The sequence below is a fragment of the Orbicella franksi genome, chromosome 12 (genome assembly GCF_964199315.1).
Source record: "Orbicella franksi chromosome 12, jaOrbFran1.1, whole genome shotgun sequence".
Lineage (NCBI taxonomy): Eukaryota > Metazoa > Cnidaria > Anthozoa > Scleractinia > Merulinidae > Orbicella > Orbicella franksi.
The window spans coordinates 23,824,688-23,841,179 of NC_138156.1; the positions used below are offsets into that span (position 1 = coordinate 23,824,688).

Genomic DNA, 16,492 nt, shown 5'->3' on the forward strand with positions numbered 1-16,492 from the left:
ACCGCCTTAGAAGTTACAAACTATTGTTCATTATGAACTCGAGATTTAATTATCGAATGAATCTATCACTGTCAAGAATAGCCTAAAATAACTACTTTAATCTAGTAACTGCTTTACTGATTTAGACAACAAGTTAAAAATTTGCTGTATTTTACACTGCTTGCTTCTCAGACACAGTTGTGAACCATCTGCTCAATGACGCGTTCTTATCTAGAATTGTTTATTTTGTGATTATTGCGTTATTCCAATCATCTCATTTGACGCATAGATAACGGTTTAAAAGCAACATGTAAGAGATAAAAACTTTGTCTAGTTAATTTTCTTTTGCGCTGAAAATTAAACCTCAATGGTCGACGTTGAGATGGTTGGCCCACAGTTTGGGAACAGCCGCCTCCAAACGCGCGGTATTTATGTCAATTTTTTAAAGTTCTATAAAACGAAACGGAATTGAGATGGCACTTCGTATTACAATCTTAAACCAGCGGCGTTGTTTTTAGTGCGTGATACTTTGTCAAGTTTTTTTTTTTTGTTCTTGTTGTACTGAATTATGGGTTCTAAGAAGACAGGTGTTTCATTGTTTTAATATGAAAGGCAAACAGAATGATGTGATCGCAACCCGCCTCTTTGATTCAATTTGTAAGAAAAGCTGCAGAATTCAAATCCGGAATAAATATCCATTGAATAATATGTCCTTAGGTTTTCCGGAGTCATATATTAAACTCGTATATTGCTTTGGTGTTTGCTTATGCTCTGCAAATATAGTTTTTTGTTCCGAGGCGATGTCTGTGGGAAAACCGTAACTTAGTGAATTTCCCACTGGAAAATCCAACTTTCGCTTCATTATTTATTGTTACATGCGAATGTTTGTTTGTCAAGCAGGATAAAAGTTGCCAATCCTGTATTTGTGTCAGGCCTGGTGAAAATGAACTAAAGAAAGGAAATATGAATTTGCATTTTTGATCATGAAATAAAATCAAATAAATTGTCGCCTTTCAAAGCGGCGAGAAAATTAACGGGTAGGGCTTTTGGATGGTTTTCGGGTTATTAAATTATCAGTTCTTTTGATCACGAAAATCTGCTTCATGTACCAGAGTCTGTAATATTTGGCACATTTACTTATGCGGTCTGATACAAAGACACTTGTTCGGCCTCCATGGAGTAATGATATCAATGATGGATTATTAGAATTATCTAGATTTTCCCAGTTGTAAACCAAGACGAAAAGTGTGGTAAATTAACTAATAGACGCAATAGTCCTCCAAATACAAGCCCATCACATCCTCTAAAAGATAAGGAACAAAATAGAAACGGAGAAAATATTAATAATAAAAAAAAAACAAGATATTTCCATTCAATCAATTAGGGTTCTTCTTGGGAGTGAAAAGGACTGTGCACCTTAAAAGCAATGTGCTGTAATTTTCCGCCCAAACCGAGTCCGTAACGATTTCAAAGAGCTACATGAAATTACGGAGTAAAATATATTAGAAAGCCTGTATGAACTAAGTACAACATCGACTGACGCTGTATAGATAAAGCTTTAAAGAAACGAAATATTTTAATGACCAGTTTCTTTTGCACATTTCCAACTTTCATTGGTACTAGAGGACAGACATCGAGTTTTGAGTTACTGAAATCTTATGGCGTGAAATCTTTCTAAAAGCCACATTCGACTTTATATTGTCGTCTAGAAAGGAAGTGAGGAGATTCAGTAAGATCGTGAGGTTAAAATTAAATTTAAAAATAAATCTTAGCGCTCTACCACCGCCCAAAGATAAATATGATAAATGGGAAAAAACACGAGTATAGAGCCTGTTAACTGGAAGTATTTTAACCCGGTGAACTACATCAGGATAAAAATAGATTGCTTGTGCTCAGGCCATCTTCATTTTCATCGCGGCGAGAAAATCGCAGGTTAGCAATTACACAATTTTTATTCCGTCGCTTCCCTTATTTCAAAAGCCAACCCTGTTCAAAACCTTTTCCCATTATTTGACATTAACAATGATTTAATTTAGGGATGTTGAACGCTCAGTTATTTAACATACGCCAGGGGAAGAAAGTCGAGATCTGTTTGACAATGATACAATAATACGGCTTCGAAAACATGAAAGTTCCAAACATATACTTTCTTATGACTGTCGTGAAACATAACATATATAGCGCAGATATAACACACAGGGCTGATATCAGATAAATTCACGTGAGCAGACTCGTAATACTTATGGTTTTGCAAATGATCTGGTTGACGAACAACAACTTTAGTCTCATTGGTCACAGAAAATTGAACGAAAATTTTCGACCAATCACTGACAGAGCTCAACAAACGGCATTTCTCACGACAGTGATAAGAAAGCGCTCTTCACAAATTTATTCGAAATTCTTTTGTAATTGTCTTAATGTAGAAGCCATAATTTAATTATAACTCTAAATTAATTATTTGAAATTTAACTACAGCTGATGACGAAAACTAGCTAGAAAGGTTGTAAAAATACAGTATACTTGTAATAAACTTAAGTTTGCATTAATTTGAACTTAAAGTACGCTGCGCACGAGGCGTTTAACAGTTTTCGTTTTCTGCCATCATGATTATCAGTTTTTAAATGAACAAATTATAGAAGTTTAAATCTTTTCCTGGGCCTTAGCATTGAGCATATAAGGGGAATGTGAGAAGGAAAGTAGAGCCAATACAGGTAATTTTCCAATTTTTTGTATCGTGTTGTAGATTCTACTCTGAACCTTAAACGAGACATAAAATACAATGTTAATGACGTAACGGCATGCACAATACAAGTTAAGGTTTTCGGTAGACTGTCACTAAGAGTTCATGGCATCATATTTGTTTCGAATACACTAAATACACTGTTGAAAGTTAAACACTGGGCAGGGATGATATGCCATTACCATCAAACCTGGTGTAACCAAGTTAATGGCTGATGCGGCGCGGCTACCGTGGTGGCAGGCAACTGGTTCACTGCAATTAAAGATCTTGTTATGTTTGATTGCTGTGATCTGGTTGCCTCTATTACTAAAAGGTCTATGGCTTGTGTCACTCGTTCCTTCACTTAATGCCTGCACATTTTTAACAAATAATCTCCTCAATATTTTATTTTTGCACAAGTCCGGCACAAATCTAAGGTGCGGTGAGCATACATGAGGGAAGTCCTTGAGTCTTATACAGCAAACTATTGCCTGACAGACATCACCAGTCCTTCACAAGAATGACCATTTTATAATTTTCGGCTACGTTATCTTACATACTGTACTATTGGTACATAATGGCTGGTATTTTTTTTTAACATTATTACTTTTTTATTATTTTACAACAGTACTACAACTACTAATTACAGAAGTGATAACTATTTACAACAGTAATACAACTACTAACACTATTTACTCTTATTAACAATACGATGTAATTACACGTGCTACCTACTATACTAAAATTTGCATAATTTACTCTACAAAACAATACATTAATCCTTTTTAAGTTACGATACTAATACCATTACTGATGCTTCTTACATTCATGTTATAACAATAGTAGTAAAACACTAATGACTGATTTTGCCACTGAGACTGATTATATAATGTAAATTGAATTAATTAATTTAAATTTCCCATTTTTCAGCTTTCCATTGCAAAGATAGCGCTGACTTCAATTCAAGAAAATTGAAAGTTTTTTCCAACATTTTGCAATAATAATAATAATATTTTTCAGTTTGCACTACTAAAATCCCAAACTTCCGGGTGAGGTTTGGGCTTGTATTTGAGAGAAGATCATAGTCCTTAAATAGTAGCTGTATTTTAGATGGTGTAAAGTTAACTCTGTGCTCATTATTAAACCATGTAAGAACTTTTTGAAAGAAGTTTAGGCCAGCAGGACACTCCAGAAATGCATGTTCCAAATGTTCGGTGGAATAGATGCAAGGATTTGAAAAAAGTTTAAAAAATTTGCAGACATTTTGTACCTTCGATTAAATTCTTCAAAAGTAGGAAAATTACCATTTTCATTTAAAATATCTTGAATGTAATAAATTCCATTTTGGGTCCACCACTTCCAAAAAAGCGATTTGCCTTCAATGGTTATGTCTTGGTTATTCCAAAGAATAAGGTCACTTTCGTAGCTATCTTGGTTGACCTGGCGTAATTCCTTAAAGTAATCTAGCATTTCTAAGTAGAATAACGATACACTTTTGTCTAACTTCTTTGTATTGTAATTGCACTTGAGTAAGAAGTTGAGACCTCCATACTTTTCGAAAAAAGCAATTGGAATAGTTTTCCAAGCATCAGTAGAAGGGTTTTTTTTTTCTAACAGTCTTCTGATCCAGCTTAAACGGAGCGCTTTAACTGTTGTGGCAAAATTTGGAAAATTAAGACCACCTTTTCTCATTTCTTGATAATGATAATGGCTGGTATGATATACTTACACAGTTTCATTTCATGAAAAAGAGAAATTCTTTTGGTTTAAAAGATTACCAACTCTTTTTTATCGAATCAAAGTATTAGTCATGCATAAGTTTTCCTCTCGTGTGAACTTTACACTGTGTAGCAACCTAACTGACAAAAACAGTCAGAGGACTCAGTGCAGTGAACATCTGCTAAGGTCGGAAAACCAAACGCTGCGCTTGAACTTGGCGAGAGGAATCGATGCCATCCCTGAAGAACTCGCATTGCAGCAAAGAAAGCTCCTGCGTTTCAAAGTTTCTTGAAGGCAATGACAGGGTACGTACCTTGTTTTTACATGAAACGAAAGCAGGCTGCGAAGAAGCACAGCTGTAACACAATGAGAAGTCAACAACAACGGCAAACGAGAACCATGTCTTCTTCTGTCTGCCTAGTAAGCTCAGACAAACAGTGTAACACTTGATGAACTTTACCACGTGATTAGCAGAACCACGAAACATTACTGAACCCTTCTGCTAAGTCACGCGGTACTGGTCACGCCATCGAATTCTTGGTGTGAGCTGGTGTGAGTACTGTTAATCACGTGCTAGTGCTATGATGGTGCACGAGCATTGTTCCTTCGGTTGCCGAGGACTTCTGATAAACTGATTGTACCGAGTTTATATCCTCTTTACGTGGACGACAGAAGCAGCATCTGAGAATGTTTTTGAATTCACGGTTGAACCTTTCGTTGAGGAAAATATAAAAGCACGGATTGATGGCACTATTGGCGTGTGACAAAAAGTAAAAACTGGTTTCCACGTGTCCGAAGGCAAGCAAAGCTTTATATGTGTCAGTGAAAAAGTATCCCAGTAAATGCATTATGTGAGTCGGCAGCCAACAAAGAGCAAACGTAACCACCACGATGATGAGCATGCGCAATACCTTCCGCTTAGACGATTCATTCTGACGTTTTTGATGAGCGGTTGTGACTCCTGGAATCTCACGTGACCACAGGCGACGACCGATAAGAATGTACAACCCTGCGATGATAGCAAGAGGAATCAAATAGAGCACCACAAACGTGGTCATAAAATAGGCCCTAGCCACTTCATACTGTTTGCTACGGTCGCTCGACAGATAGTTCCAAACCATTCTGCAGTCCCAGCGGGAACCATCGGTTGCGGGCACGCTATCAAAGAGAACCAGGTACAGCGAGAAATACAGCGATGATGAAATCCAAATCACGGACGTCACTAGTTTTGTGTTTCGAATGACGGGGACGTCGACAAATGGATGAAGAATCGCGAAGTAGCGGTCCAGCGAAATGAACACGAGTGTGATGATGCTGGCAGCGATGGAGAGAACCCCTGAGAAATTCACAAACTTACACGTGACTGACCCCAGCCCACCGGAAATCCAGGTCTGGCGAGCGTACAAAAATTTAACCTACAAGAACAGATAGGTGCATGGACATGTTAGTGAAGTCTGCCAACAATGAATCATGTCAGTGTTTTTCTAATAAAAATTAGATAAACCTGACAAAGTAGTGGCTATTAGACCGATTAAAAACAACTTTCAAGCTGCTCGACCTTTTCTTAATTCTGAGATGTCCTCTACCTTGCTAATAACCCGACCGAAATCCCTACTTATTTTTACTCACTTCTTATCCTCACCTGTCCTACAGGACATCTAAGGCCATGATCGAAATACCATCCTCAGGCAAATTCTCGTTAGCGGGTAGACGCGGCGGCGCGGGAAAAAAATTACAGACAAATGTATGGAAAATTAGAAAAATTAACTGAGCGTCTTTTAGCCAAGCTACATCCTTCAAACTTGGTGAAAGCTATCTTCTACCTAGTTTTTCAACGTTACGATTCCCAAATTGTGTAAAATTCAATTTTGGAAAAAGTTATTTGCCATCGTAATCCCATACAAACACAGTAATTTCTGACCGCTTTGCCTACCAGTCAAGATGGTGTCGAAAACCGTGATAAGGTCTATTGAGCTTCTTAGCCTTTGGAATCATGTTTTCATATAACGAACCTGGCTAAAATTGTATCTTATGGCTAAACTTGACTGACATCTGTTACTCACCTCTGAAGGCATAATAAAAAGAGAAACAAGAAGATCTCCAATGGCCATGTTAACAATCAGGAAGTTAAAGGTGCTCTTCATTCTCTTATGAGAGGCTACAATGTAGATGATGCACGCGTTACCAAAGAAACCGAAGATAAAGACAACGACATAGGCTATTGTCATCCACACAGTGGCGTTGTCATTAACTCTCGCTGTGACAGTTGATGCTGTAGAGTTTGCCCAACCTAACGACAGACGTTAAACCAATCACCATTCAGTATAAATTAACAGTAGGCCTTCGCTATAGCTCACCTAGCTACAAGAATGCTTTCGAAACAAATCAGGAAGATTGTTTCGCCGAGGTTCAAGCAGCGTTAAAGAAGGGGAAATTGATTGGAAACTAAGACAGGGCAGGACAACTGAACGCTGAGAAGATTTTAAAAATCAAATCAATATTTCTAACCACCTGAGATTAGCAGCTGCACAGTAATTAACTAGCACACCTTCTTCGATGTTACTTTTCGCCCTGGCCGGTTTATTTTTAAAATAGTAAACTGAATTTAACATTGAGAACGTTGCTTGGAAATTGAGAATTTAAGAATATCAAACTTAGAAAACTGATTTGTCTCTCTTCCAGTGTGTTGTGGCTAGCACGAAACAACATTGTTCCGTTGAAATTAAACACCATAAACATTAGTTTTCCATCAATATAGTGGTCGGCGAGCTTTATTGCCTTGTTTTATTAACAAGAATATCGGAAATGAGCTCGAGAAACTTTCACTCTCTAAAATATGTACAGGAGAAACTTTTTCCAATATGATAAGTAGTATCCAAAATAATAAGTAGATTTAACAAAAACGTTTTTATTGAAACAGCCAGCGTGAATTCAAAGACAACTGGGATTGGAAACAATTTTTATCGGCAGCTGCTAAGAATGTTCCTAATGGACGTTTTTTCTTTTCTTCTTTGATGGAGAACACGACAAGATTTTTCATTTTACTCAAACCTATTAGCATTGCGAGGTATTCTATAGGAAAGCTCGGAAAGGTTTCAATTATTCAAGACTTGTCAGTTTTTTTAGCTTGGCTGTAATGAGTATTCACAGAAACATGACAGTCTCCGCTCGCTTAATTTGGGTATGGTAATGAAATTAATTTTGTTTTAGTACCAAAAAAATTTATGGAAAAAATACACACAACTTATAGGGAGATACATCAATGTTTTTCAAATTCGTCAAGTTCTCGTTCTCTTAGACCGCACAAAATGACAAGGAACAACAAACTGAACAAAAATTCTGTAGTTTTATGTATAATTTGATCACCTCATGACAAAAGTGTAATTAAAATTTAATTCACAGCGACACTGGCACAAATGGAGTTAGACAAACTCGACGCCTTGTATATTTTAAAGCAAACTAGAATTTTATCTGAAAAACATCAGAGGCAGTTTGCCTTAGGGGGACACTTGACTGTGATCTTATTTTCTTAGAGATAAAAAATGGAGTTTTAATTAATGTTAAAGGTTAAGTTGGGAATAAAAGACTGACTATCAACCCAAAAGAGACGCAGCTACAAAGAGCTATTACACCACTTTAAAAACTGTTAAAACGATTTGTCTCAGAAAACATCGCTTTCGTCGACTGTTCCCTTCAGCTCTATGCGGAACGAACATCCGGGCACAGATTACTAAAACCGAACTGACTCATTTCAATCTTCAGATCCAATTTGGTGGAAATTGTGTACCAAGAACCAATTCCTCTTGGATTTCGAATAACGTAGCTATTACAAAACTAAAACTAAGACATTGCTAAAAAATGTAGATTTTCGTGGAAAACATGAGAGGAGAAGTATAAACTCTGATGTAATCACATATAGGAGCGCACCTTCAGCTGATGTGTTGTTTGTTGCCATGATGATAACGTCTGGACCCTCTTACGCCTCTGATCTCGAATTCTCGAACGTTTGATCAAAACTTCTTCAAGTGTTCTTCTCTTGTGGTTTGGATCTGAAAACAGAACAGTGGACGCGATGAATTACGCCATCAGTGGAAGACAAATCTGTGCTTATTCACGACCATGCAGAACATACTATGGCAGATTAATGAGAGGTTTACCACCTTCATTAATAATTTCAGCAGCTGAACTAATTTAAGAGCGTGGGTTTTCCGTGATAAATGTTCCCCTCAGCAAACACGCTTGTCAGTTGCTCTTGACAGATTCACTGGCTGCTTTGTTGCTTGGTGCGTCTCCAGACAACTGCAGTGTACGATACTGAAGCATCAGTTGGTCGCCGAGATAGCTTGAAGGCATATCAATTATTATTTGTGATAAAAAATGGCTTACATGGCTCAGACAGAATAAATACGTTTGAAAATTAGCGAACGAAGACGAGTAGCCTGCAGAGAGGTAATTGAGAAAGACAGCTCGTCAAAGTACGCAATAAAATTCGTTTAATTAATCGAAATAAAATTCAGACGTCTAAAAACTTTCGGAATAAAGAGACTGTTAGTGGGTAGCTGTCAAAAAGAAAAACCCAGCTAAAAATTTGAAGGAAAGAAACTTAGCAGTAAGTTTTCTGGTGTAATTAACTTGTGATTTATGCAAATTCGAAACCAAACAATAGCAAAGGGCAATTTAAAGAACGGAATAAAAAAAGATAGTCATTACTGCAGGGCCAGCGAGAGTAATTAGTAATGCAACGAAAGGATATCATATCACGCTCATTTATCAAAAGTAGATAGGACAATATGCAGTGATAAATCGCTGTTTTATAAGCACATGGTGAGCTGAAACTGACATGGTACATTATAAAGATACTATCTCTTCCGACATTGTCAAAATAGATGGAAAATTTAATTAAATTCGGGAGTCAATTTTTAAAAACACTGATATTTGTGATAGTCGTGGAGTTTGATGGCGTACCAATTTATTGTTAGTGGGAGTTTCTTAGTTCAACCCTTTTCTTGCAGCTGTCTTTTTTCCGAAGGGCTAAAACTGCTTAAAACTCAGCAGTTTGGTGGCATACATATTCATTTTAAACGGTAATGTGGGAAAAGATCTCGCGAACTCTACAGAGTGTACTGAAGTAGATAAATAATTTAAAACTATTCTCGTAGGCCTTCCAGTTTAAAATTTACAGCCAGACATCCCTAATCGAGCAAAACACGAAACGCAAGGTTCATGTTTCGAACATCATTCTCTCGGTCTTATGATATGGAATTGAACGATACATTTGTACTGATTTGTGGCTGCCGGTTAGTAATGATGTGCGCAAAACTGGGGACACAAAGGACAGATTATTTACATCGATACAATTTAGATGTGACAGGTTGAAATTTACGGAGGCATGAGGCTGATTAGACAGCATATTGAAAACAATATTAACTTCGCAATAGACCTTTTTAGCTTGCGTGGTTTGTTGCCCCATTTCAGACCATGTGATGTCTCGTTTTCAACTTTTCAAGAAGTCGCCTGTATATGAATGAATAGTTTTTAGATGGATAAAAGAACAAATTCTCCAGAGATAATCACGTGGTCTGTAAGGAGTAAACAAACCACCCAAGCTAAAAAAGGTCTATTGATTCACCGGTTCTGCTATTATTGTTACGCATTCTAATTTTTTAAAAAAAATACTAAACTAGTGAGTAGCACTCTGCAAACTAAGGCCACGTCTACACTACGCGGGAGAAATTTGAAAACACAGCTTTTTTTCTACGGTTGGGCCTACCTTCCCCACCAATGCGTCACGAAAACGGAGCTTTTTGAAAACGCTCTTCAAACCAGAGGAACTTGAAAACGCCGGCTTTGCGTTTTACTGGGGACGGAAAACATTTTGAAAACGGGACTTTTCAAAAACGATGACGTCACGATAACCGTGTGATTCCCGGATGAGTTTTCCTCAACTGATGTTTTTAAATTTCTCCGGCGTAGTGTGGACGGAGCCGAGTTGTTGTACTTGTTTATTCTCTGATGCGTTTCGCCTAACCATAGTAGACTTCTTTAAAGAGTTTCACAAACATACACTAAACGCCTGTATTTAAACCTTACTAGTTGCTATTTCGAGGAACACAAATCACAAAGGTTTGGCCGGATGTACGAAAGGGAACAGGCGAGACTGTGAAGTGTTTACATAAGGCGTGATAAAGTTCTCACTCGGTTACTGCTTGCACAATCCTCTGTTCTACCACGAGGAAGTCCAAGCCAGGTTAACTCCGTCTCAAAAATCCAGTTGACAAACAGAAGGAATAGTCAAACACAGACTTGTCGAAAGAAAAACGCAATCAAAAAACATATGGTTTATGGCATTGAAACGGTGATAATTGCGCATGCAAATATCAAAAGCGTTTTTTCAAAGTGTAGATTTTAGCGAAAATTTTAATAATTGTGTGAAGTTCGCACTCAACCTTTCTGCAGGGTCTTAATATTTTATACGAGACAATCAAATGAGGGTCACAAAAACAGGAAAATTAGACGCGACTAAACTATCGCACCATGAATTGTTTTGGTTTACAGGGTCGGTTGTGAGTAAGATGCCTTTGACTGTGGCGGCGGGAACAATAACAAACGTTTAAGGATAAATTTTCACCTTTGTGACGGACGTTTTAGCTGTGATCAGATCACTGTGTTAAGCTGGTACATTTATGCTCGGCTGTGTTCGGTGTGTTGTCTACTCGATCTGCTCTTTCAATCCGCCGCGGCCAGGTGTTATTTTTTCATCGTCACTTTGCAAATTCCCTCCCTCTAAACTAATGGTTTTTATCTGCAGCCAATGACCACCAAATGCAGGCGGAATCGAAGAAATCACTGTTAATTGGATAGAGAGCCTGGCACACTAAAACAAATTAACCTTAATCCTTTTATAGGGTTTACTTATTTTCTTTTTTTCATTGACAGGGATAAATAAAATCGCAGTCGGAGTAGGGCTCCTTATCTGAAGTCTGATCGGGGATGTCTCACCAACAGCCAGCCCTGTTTTACATCATTTGCTGACACTGGAGACTCAGTTTAATCTGCTTGGAGAATCTATGACGGAAAACTCACTCTGAGATCTCCACGAGAGAGCATTTCATCGCCGATTTACAATGTACAAGTGATTCGGCTACAAATGTACTATTTATAACGGTCTGATCCCTCTGAACATTGCACGCACCCGGCTCAGCAGCTCAGATCATAAGCATCGTGTTAGATCTGGCTGCACCCAAGGGAGTTAAGTAGATACCGCCCCCTTAAACGTTTCCATTGATTGTCTACATCAGAATGCTGCTGTTACCGCGGTCTAAGAATATCAACCATGACTAACTAATTACAATTTAGAAACAGAATACATTCACGGCGAGCTATGACCAGGTACAAAATGTTAAAAGCAACAAACGTCGCTAACCTGTGGCAAAGTATTTCCCAAAGTCAAAAGTTGGACCAGCCAGTTATTGCTAAAACCCGTTTCATTCATGTCAGGCGTTATCTCGATAATTTTTTAACCGGGTGTTTTATCACAAAAGGATTGAGAAATCCTCGATTTATTCAATCATTATTATGATATTCACGACTGACGCTTTTAGGAGAAGGCTAGAAGTCAAGTTTGGCTTTATAAATGGCATAATGACCTTCACGAGGGGTAAAATTTCACTGAGTAAATCTCAAACGCAATACAACCCGAGCGAAAGTCAGTCCAACGGTTCATCCTCTAGCAGTGTAAACGTCGATAACGGAAAGAAAACACTTTAAATATAATCTTAACATGAGGACTCTGCCGTTAAACTGTGAAGAATAAACAAATAAACATTAAACTGTGTTTACACATAGCCGCGCTGCATTACCTATCAGTGATGTTTTAAATCTCTGAAGACTTCCCCGGTTGCTTTGCAGATTAGGAATCACCCTTAGCCAGGAACAACTGCTTGGTTTTGTCGAATCTAAGAGCGTGATTGTAACGTGTATCTAGTCCCAACAGTTGCACAGAACGGAGACACTTTGCCCTCTAATCCGTCGAAAGGAGAAGTGGGAACTGTCAAGAGATTACGAACACGTCATTTTTGCGTCACCAGCAACACATGTTCCTAATATCCCTCTCTTAATTGTTCCTTTAAAAAATCATCATCAGGTAAACTGTGGAGTCATACAGAGTAGAAGAAAGACTGCCGTGCTACTTAAAATCGGACAGAGATAAGACCAATCATTGAAACTTTCCTGCCCACGCTCACATTAAAATACCTCCAAATTTCATAACATCACCTGACAATATCTGATCTATGGAATGTTATATGATTTGCCGACTTCAGTGTTCCTTGATAAGATTCTGGGGGGTGCAGTCGCAGTTATTTTCGGAGGACATGCTGCTTGTTAGTCGAAATAGTTTCTCTGTTTTCTACATCGTTAATGATAATTGTAAGGCAAATAAAATAAAAATATGGTACCGTCATAAAGGATTGCTCCATATTACACTAAAAGGACTAAAAAGGTAAGATCTTCAACGCGAGCACGGTATTCAAAGTAAAAAGGTTGCAACGCCATGGCCTTAAACATTTCCTCCTGGAAACAAAACCGGATCGTACTTCAGCTCAACTCAAATCTCCTTGGATAAAGCACTCGACATTTTGATTGAACTTTCTAAAAGTATCATCGAAGATAGTGTAAAGGTATTTAGCCCCTTGTAAATCCTCTGTTCTTTTCGTTCCACTGCTTGTTTTGCCGACATACTGTCGGGTCGGAGTGCTTGAAGAGGAGTGGGAGAGAATACAGATCAGAATGCTTACCCCGAAAATTCTCCTGTCTGTCAGCCCCGGCAGTCTAAACTTAAATGCAAGAACCCACATTTGTTATTCGGTGTCACGACTTAGTCTTAATCCTAAAAGCGGAATTGAAACCGGGAAGACCATCTCGACAGTGAGCAATTGACTTGTAACTGATAGTAAGGTCAACGATATATGTAATACTGAATAAGGATAAACGTCCAACTGAAGAGGATAATTGTATGAAAAGTAGATCGACATGCAATTTCTCCTTACAGCTCAATGCACTGTTACTCAGGCAAGTGACGAAAGTCATCAGTAGCCCGGGAGATATTGCCTTTAAACATCTCTTTGAGTAAGTTGGTGGTGTTGGTGGGCCGGAAGAGTATTGACTCGAGCGTAGGAAGGAAGCTGTTAGCTCTCCAGGTCATGATAACGAACTGCTTGTAGTTGGAAAATTCATCAGTGAGCCAAATGTATCCTAGCTATCAGCAATTTGAATTGATCAATCTTAAGAAGGATTCGAGAAATTTCATGGGCATCCAAAGGTCAAGTATAATGGATTAGGAAAATCAATTAAAAACACGAAAGGACAAAAGACATCTAGAGTTCAGTAAGGAGCACCATCGACTATTTTTTGTTAAATGAAAAACCTCGCCGGCTTTGAGGTTACTGTAGTTCATATAAGTTTACTTCCAATGTTGAAGACATACCAGAAAGATAATTTGTGCAAGTTCTGAGGATTTCTAAGGACACGTGGAAGATGAAATGAAACAGACATGCATGGCAGTATGCTGCGTTCAAAGTGAATAAATCTCGTATTTAACCTGATGACTGAAATAGCCAAGCCAAAATGAATTTAGCAAATTTCCGAAAGTCAACAGGATCATAAGCATTACGCCATGCGAACGAGATCATGGAAAATGAAAGAATAGTCCAAGTACAAATTAATGAAACATTGATTTGGGGAGTGGGCATTCTTCTGTGTCTTCTGTTTTCAGAGCAAAGTGATTACACATAGCTCAAAGTGTTCACTTTGAGGATTATCTTGACGAGTAGCCAAATTATACTTAAATTACACTTGTGTGAAGTGTGATAAGGGTCTGTTGATCTCACATGACATATCTCAAATACTTCTTATTTGACTGTGCTAAAAACTGTGACAAAATTTCGCTTTGACTAACTCCAGAGCGTGTGGTACTGCTGTTAGAGAGTTGGGCTTCTTTTTTAGTTAGTAAAGGGGTTAGGGGTTAGATACATGCAGGTATCACCTAACCCAACAGTAATAAGTCTGTTAACCGCAATTAACAAGAATTTGATTATGCATTGGCTAAAAGTCCTAAAATTCTGGAAATAATAACCTCAGGTAATGGAAAGCTAAATGCTTAGAAACTGTGTCCTTAGAAACTGTGCAGGAATCAGTCTGGCTCACTTTCTTTTTATATGTTATTCAACGATAATAATAATAATATAATGATAATAACGGTTTATTGGCAGAGTTTCCAGGGGAAAGGCCGTTTCTTCAGCAGCTAACTTAGGGTCCATTACCAGCCGCTGTTTCGGGAAGTGAGCCCGCGCTTACCCATGGAAGAGTTTCTTCTTGGGAAGGAACGAGACCGGAGCCGAACAAGTAGCGGAAAATTTCTAACCACTGCTACGGAGACTGGAGTTACGCTTAAAACATGCTTGAGGTTAAACACTACTAAGATCTTAAAAGACTAATGCGCGCGACTGATAAAAGAGTTACAACACATTCTTGAAGATATTTTCGAGTTGTACTAAAAAGCCCGTCTCTGTTCTTCAACTAATGAACCATAAAATAGACCTTCTCAGACGTCAGAGTGTGCTATAAAGCATTCGTATCTTGAACTTATTTACTGTAAAAGGCATTCCAGCGGGACTTCCATAAAAATAAACTTTGAGAAAAGTTCTATAAATGCACTTTAGGTTATGTTTCGTTATCTTGAACTTATTTCAAGCGCACGTGTTGTCGGAGCATGTATAGACAAAAAAACAAAACAAAAAAAAAAAAAACAGAGAATATGTCGAAGATCTAAAAGCTTGCACGCAATCGAAAATTACTTTTACTTTGTAGACTTTTCTTTATCTCACTCTTTGCATTATCTTTCCTTCAGAAAACAGTTTTTCATTATAGCTTCGGTGTATATTTTAAAAACACTTTGGAGTGTTTGCGTGCCATAAAAAATAAGATAAGAACGTTATCTCTGTATTAAGTTAATCCTTACTTTCCTGTGTGTCTGATGAAGCTCCGGGTCACCATGCACATAAGTCGACAATACAGAAATACAGGTATAGCTTTTTTTTTAATTTTTCTGGAGTTGCGATAGTCGATGGATGAAAATAGTCACTGTTTCAGACAAATCGCCATCAAGTAGAATGCGATTGACTCAATTCAAGAAAAAGAACTAAAGAAGTGTTCCACTGAGATAAGTGATCAGGCGGAACTGAAATCGGTTTGAAGGTCATTGGTATTTTAATTAAGATCAGATTGGCTTTCAAACGCTTCGTTTCAAAATTCGACATAAATTGTGTACCCCCAAAAATTCCAAGCTAGAACGCGACCCTCAGCAGGTTATAATGGTCAAGTGACAAAAACTATTGGCTGGTATCGCTAGTGTTTGGCTCTCAATAGAGTGACAAGTATATATTGCGTTTAATGATGAACATATTCAGTTTCAAAGTAGTTACGATGGATTGAGAGCCGTGGTTAACAGATAAATAGATAATGGCTTATACTACTCTCTAGTTCTAGGAGTAACCTTTACAGGTAGCTGTTCTCGATTGTTACAGTTGACTACGATTTAAGTGTATTGAAATAATAGATCGATGGAGAGACAGCGCGGAGAATACTGCACGGTCACTACTGACAGAGGTTTGTACTTGCGCAGTCAAGTCCCAGGCCCGAGAACTAAAGTGTGTCTAAACTAAATCAAACTCACCAGAAACCTTAAGAACATTATCTACGAAAAAAGCGCTTTATTTGAGGAGATAGAGTTTTTCTTTTCAAGTTACGCACATAAAAAACATCAGATGCTAAGAAGATCTCTGCTTCATAAGCGATAAACCAGATAACATGTACTGACAACTATCTGCGAAAACTTGTGCCAATGGAAAAACAAATAAAGACCAAGAAACTCACCGTCTTGAAAGTATGTGTTTTTTAGAAAGTGATTAAATTTTGACTGACTCAACTCACGGTGTCGACGACTTTGTAGCTGGGATGTCTCGGTGCTGTTTGGCAACAAGATAAAGCCTAGAGGTTAGAATAAGGGTCGTGGCGTTT

At 38.0% G+C, this 16,492-nt stretch overlaps 1 protein-coding gene across 4 annotated transcripts; it reads right to left on the reverse strand.

Moving 5' to 3' along the window:
* Positions 1–246: 246 nt before the first annotated feature.
* LOC145462917 (substance-P receptor-like) lies at positions 247–16,367 on the reverse strand. 4 transcript variants are annotated; one of them, XM_081446588.1, is made up of 4 exons: positions 16,349–16,367; positions 8,345–8,466; positions 6,481–6,707; positions 247–5,832 (listed from the first exon to the last, which is right to left on the reverse strand). In XM_081446588.1, the coding sequence occupies exons 2-4, from the start codon at positions 8,370–8,372 to the stop codon at positions 4,984–4,986; spliced, it is 1,104 nt and encodes a 367-aa protein (XP_081302714.1). In that variant the 5' UTR covers positions 8,373–8,466; positions 16,349–16,367; the 3' UTR covers positions 247–4,983. The 4 variants fall into 4 exon arrangements, with proteins under 4 accessions (XP_081302714.1, XP_081302712.1, XP_081302713.1 ...); XM_081446586.1 differs by lacking the exon at positions 16,349–16,367 and adding an exon at positions 12,277–12,366 and having other exon boundaries at positions 313–5,832; XM_081446587.1 differs by lacking the exon at positions 16,349–16,367 and adding an exon at positions 11,046–11,355 and having other exon boundaries at positions 313–5,832.
* Between the last annotated feature and the right edge of the window lie 125 nt (positions 16,368–16,492).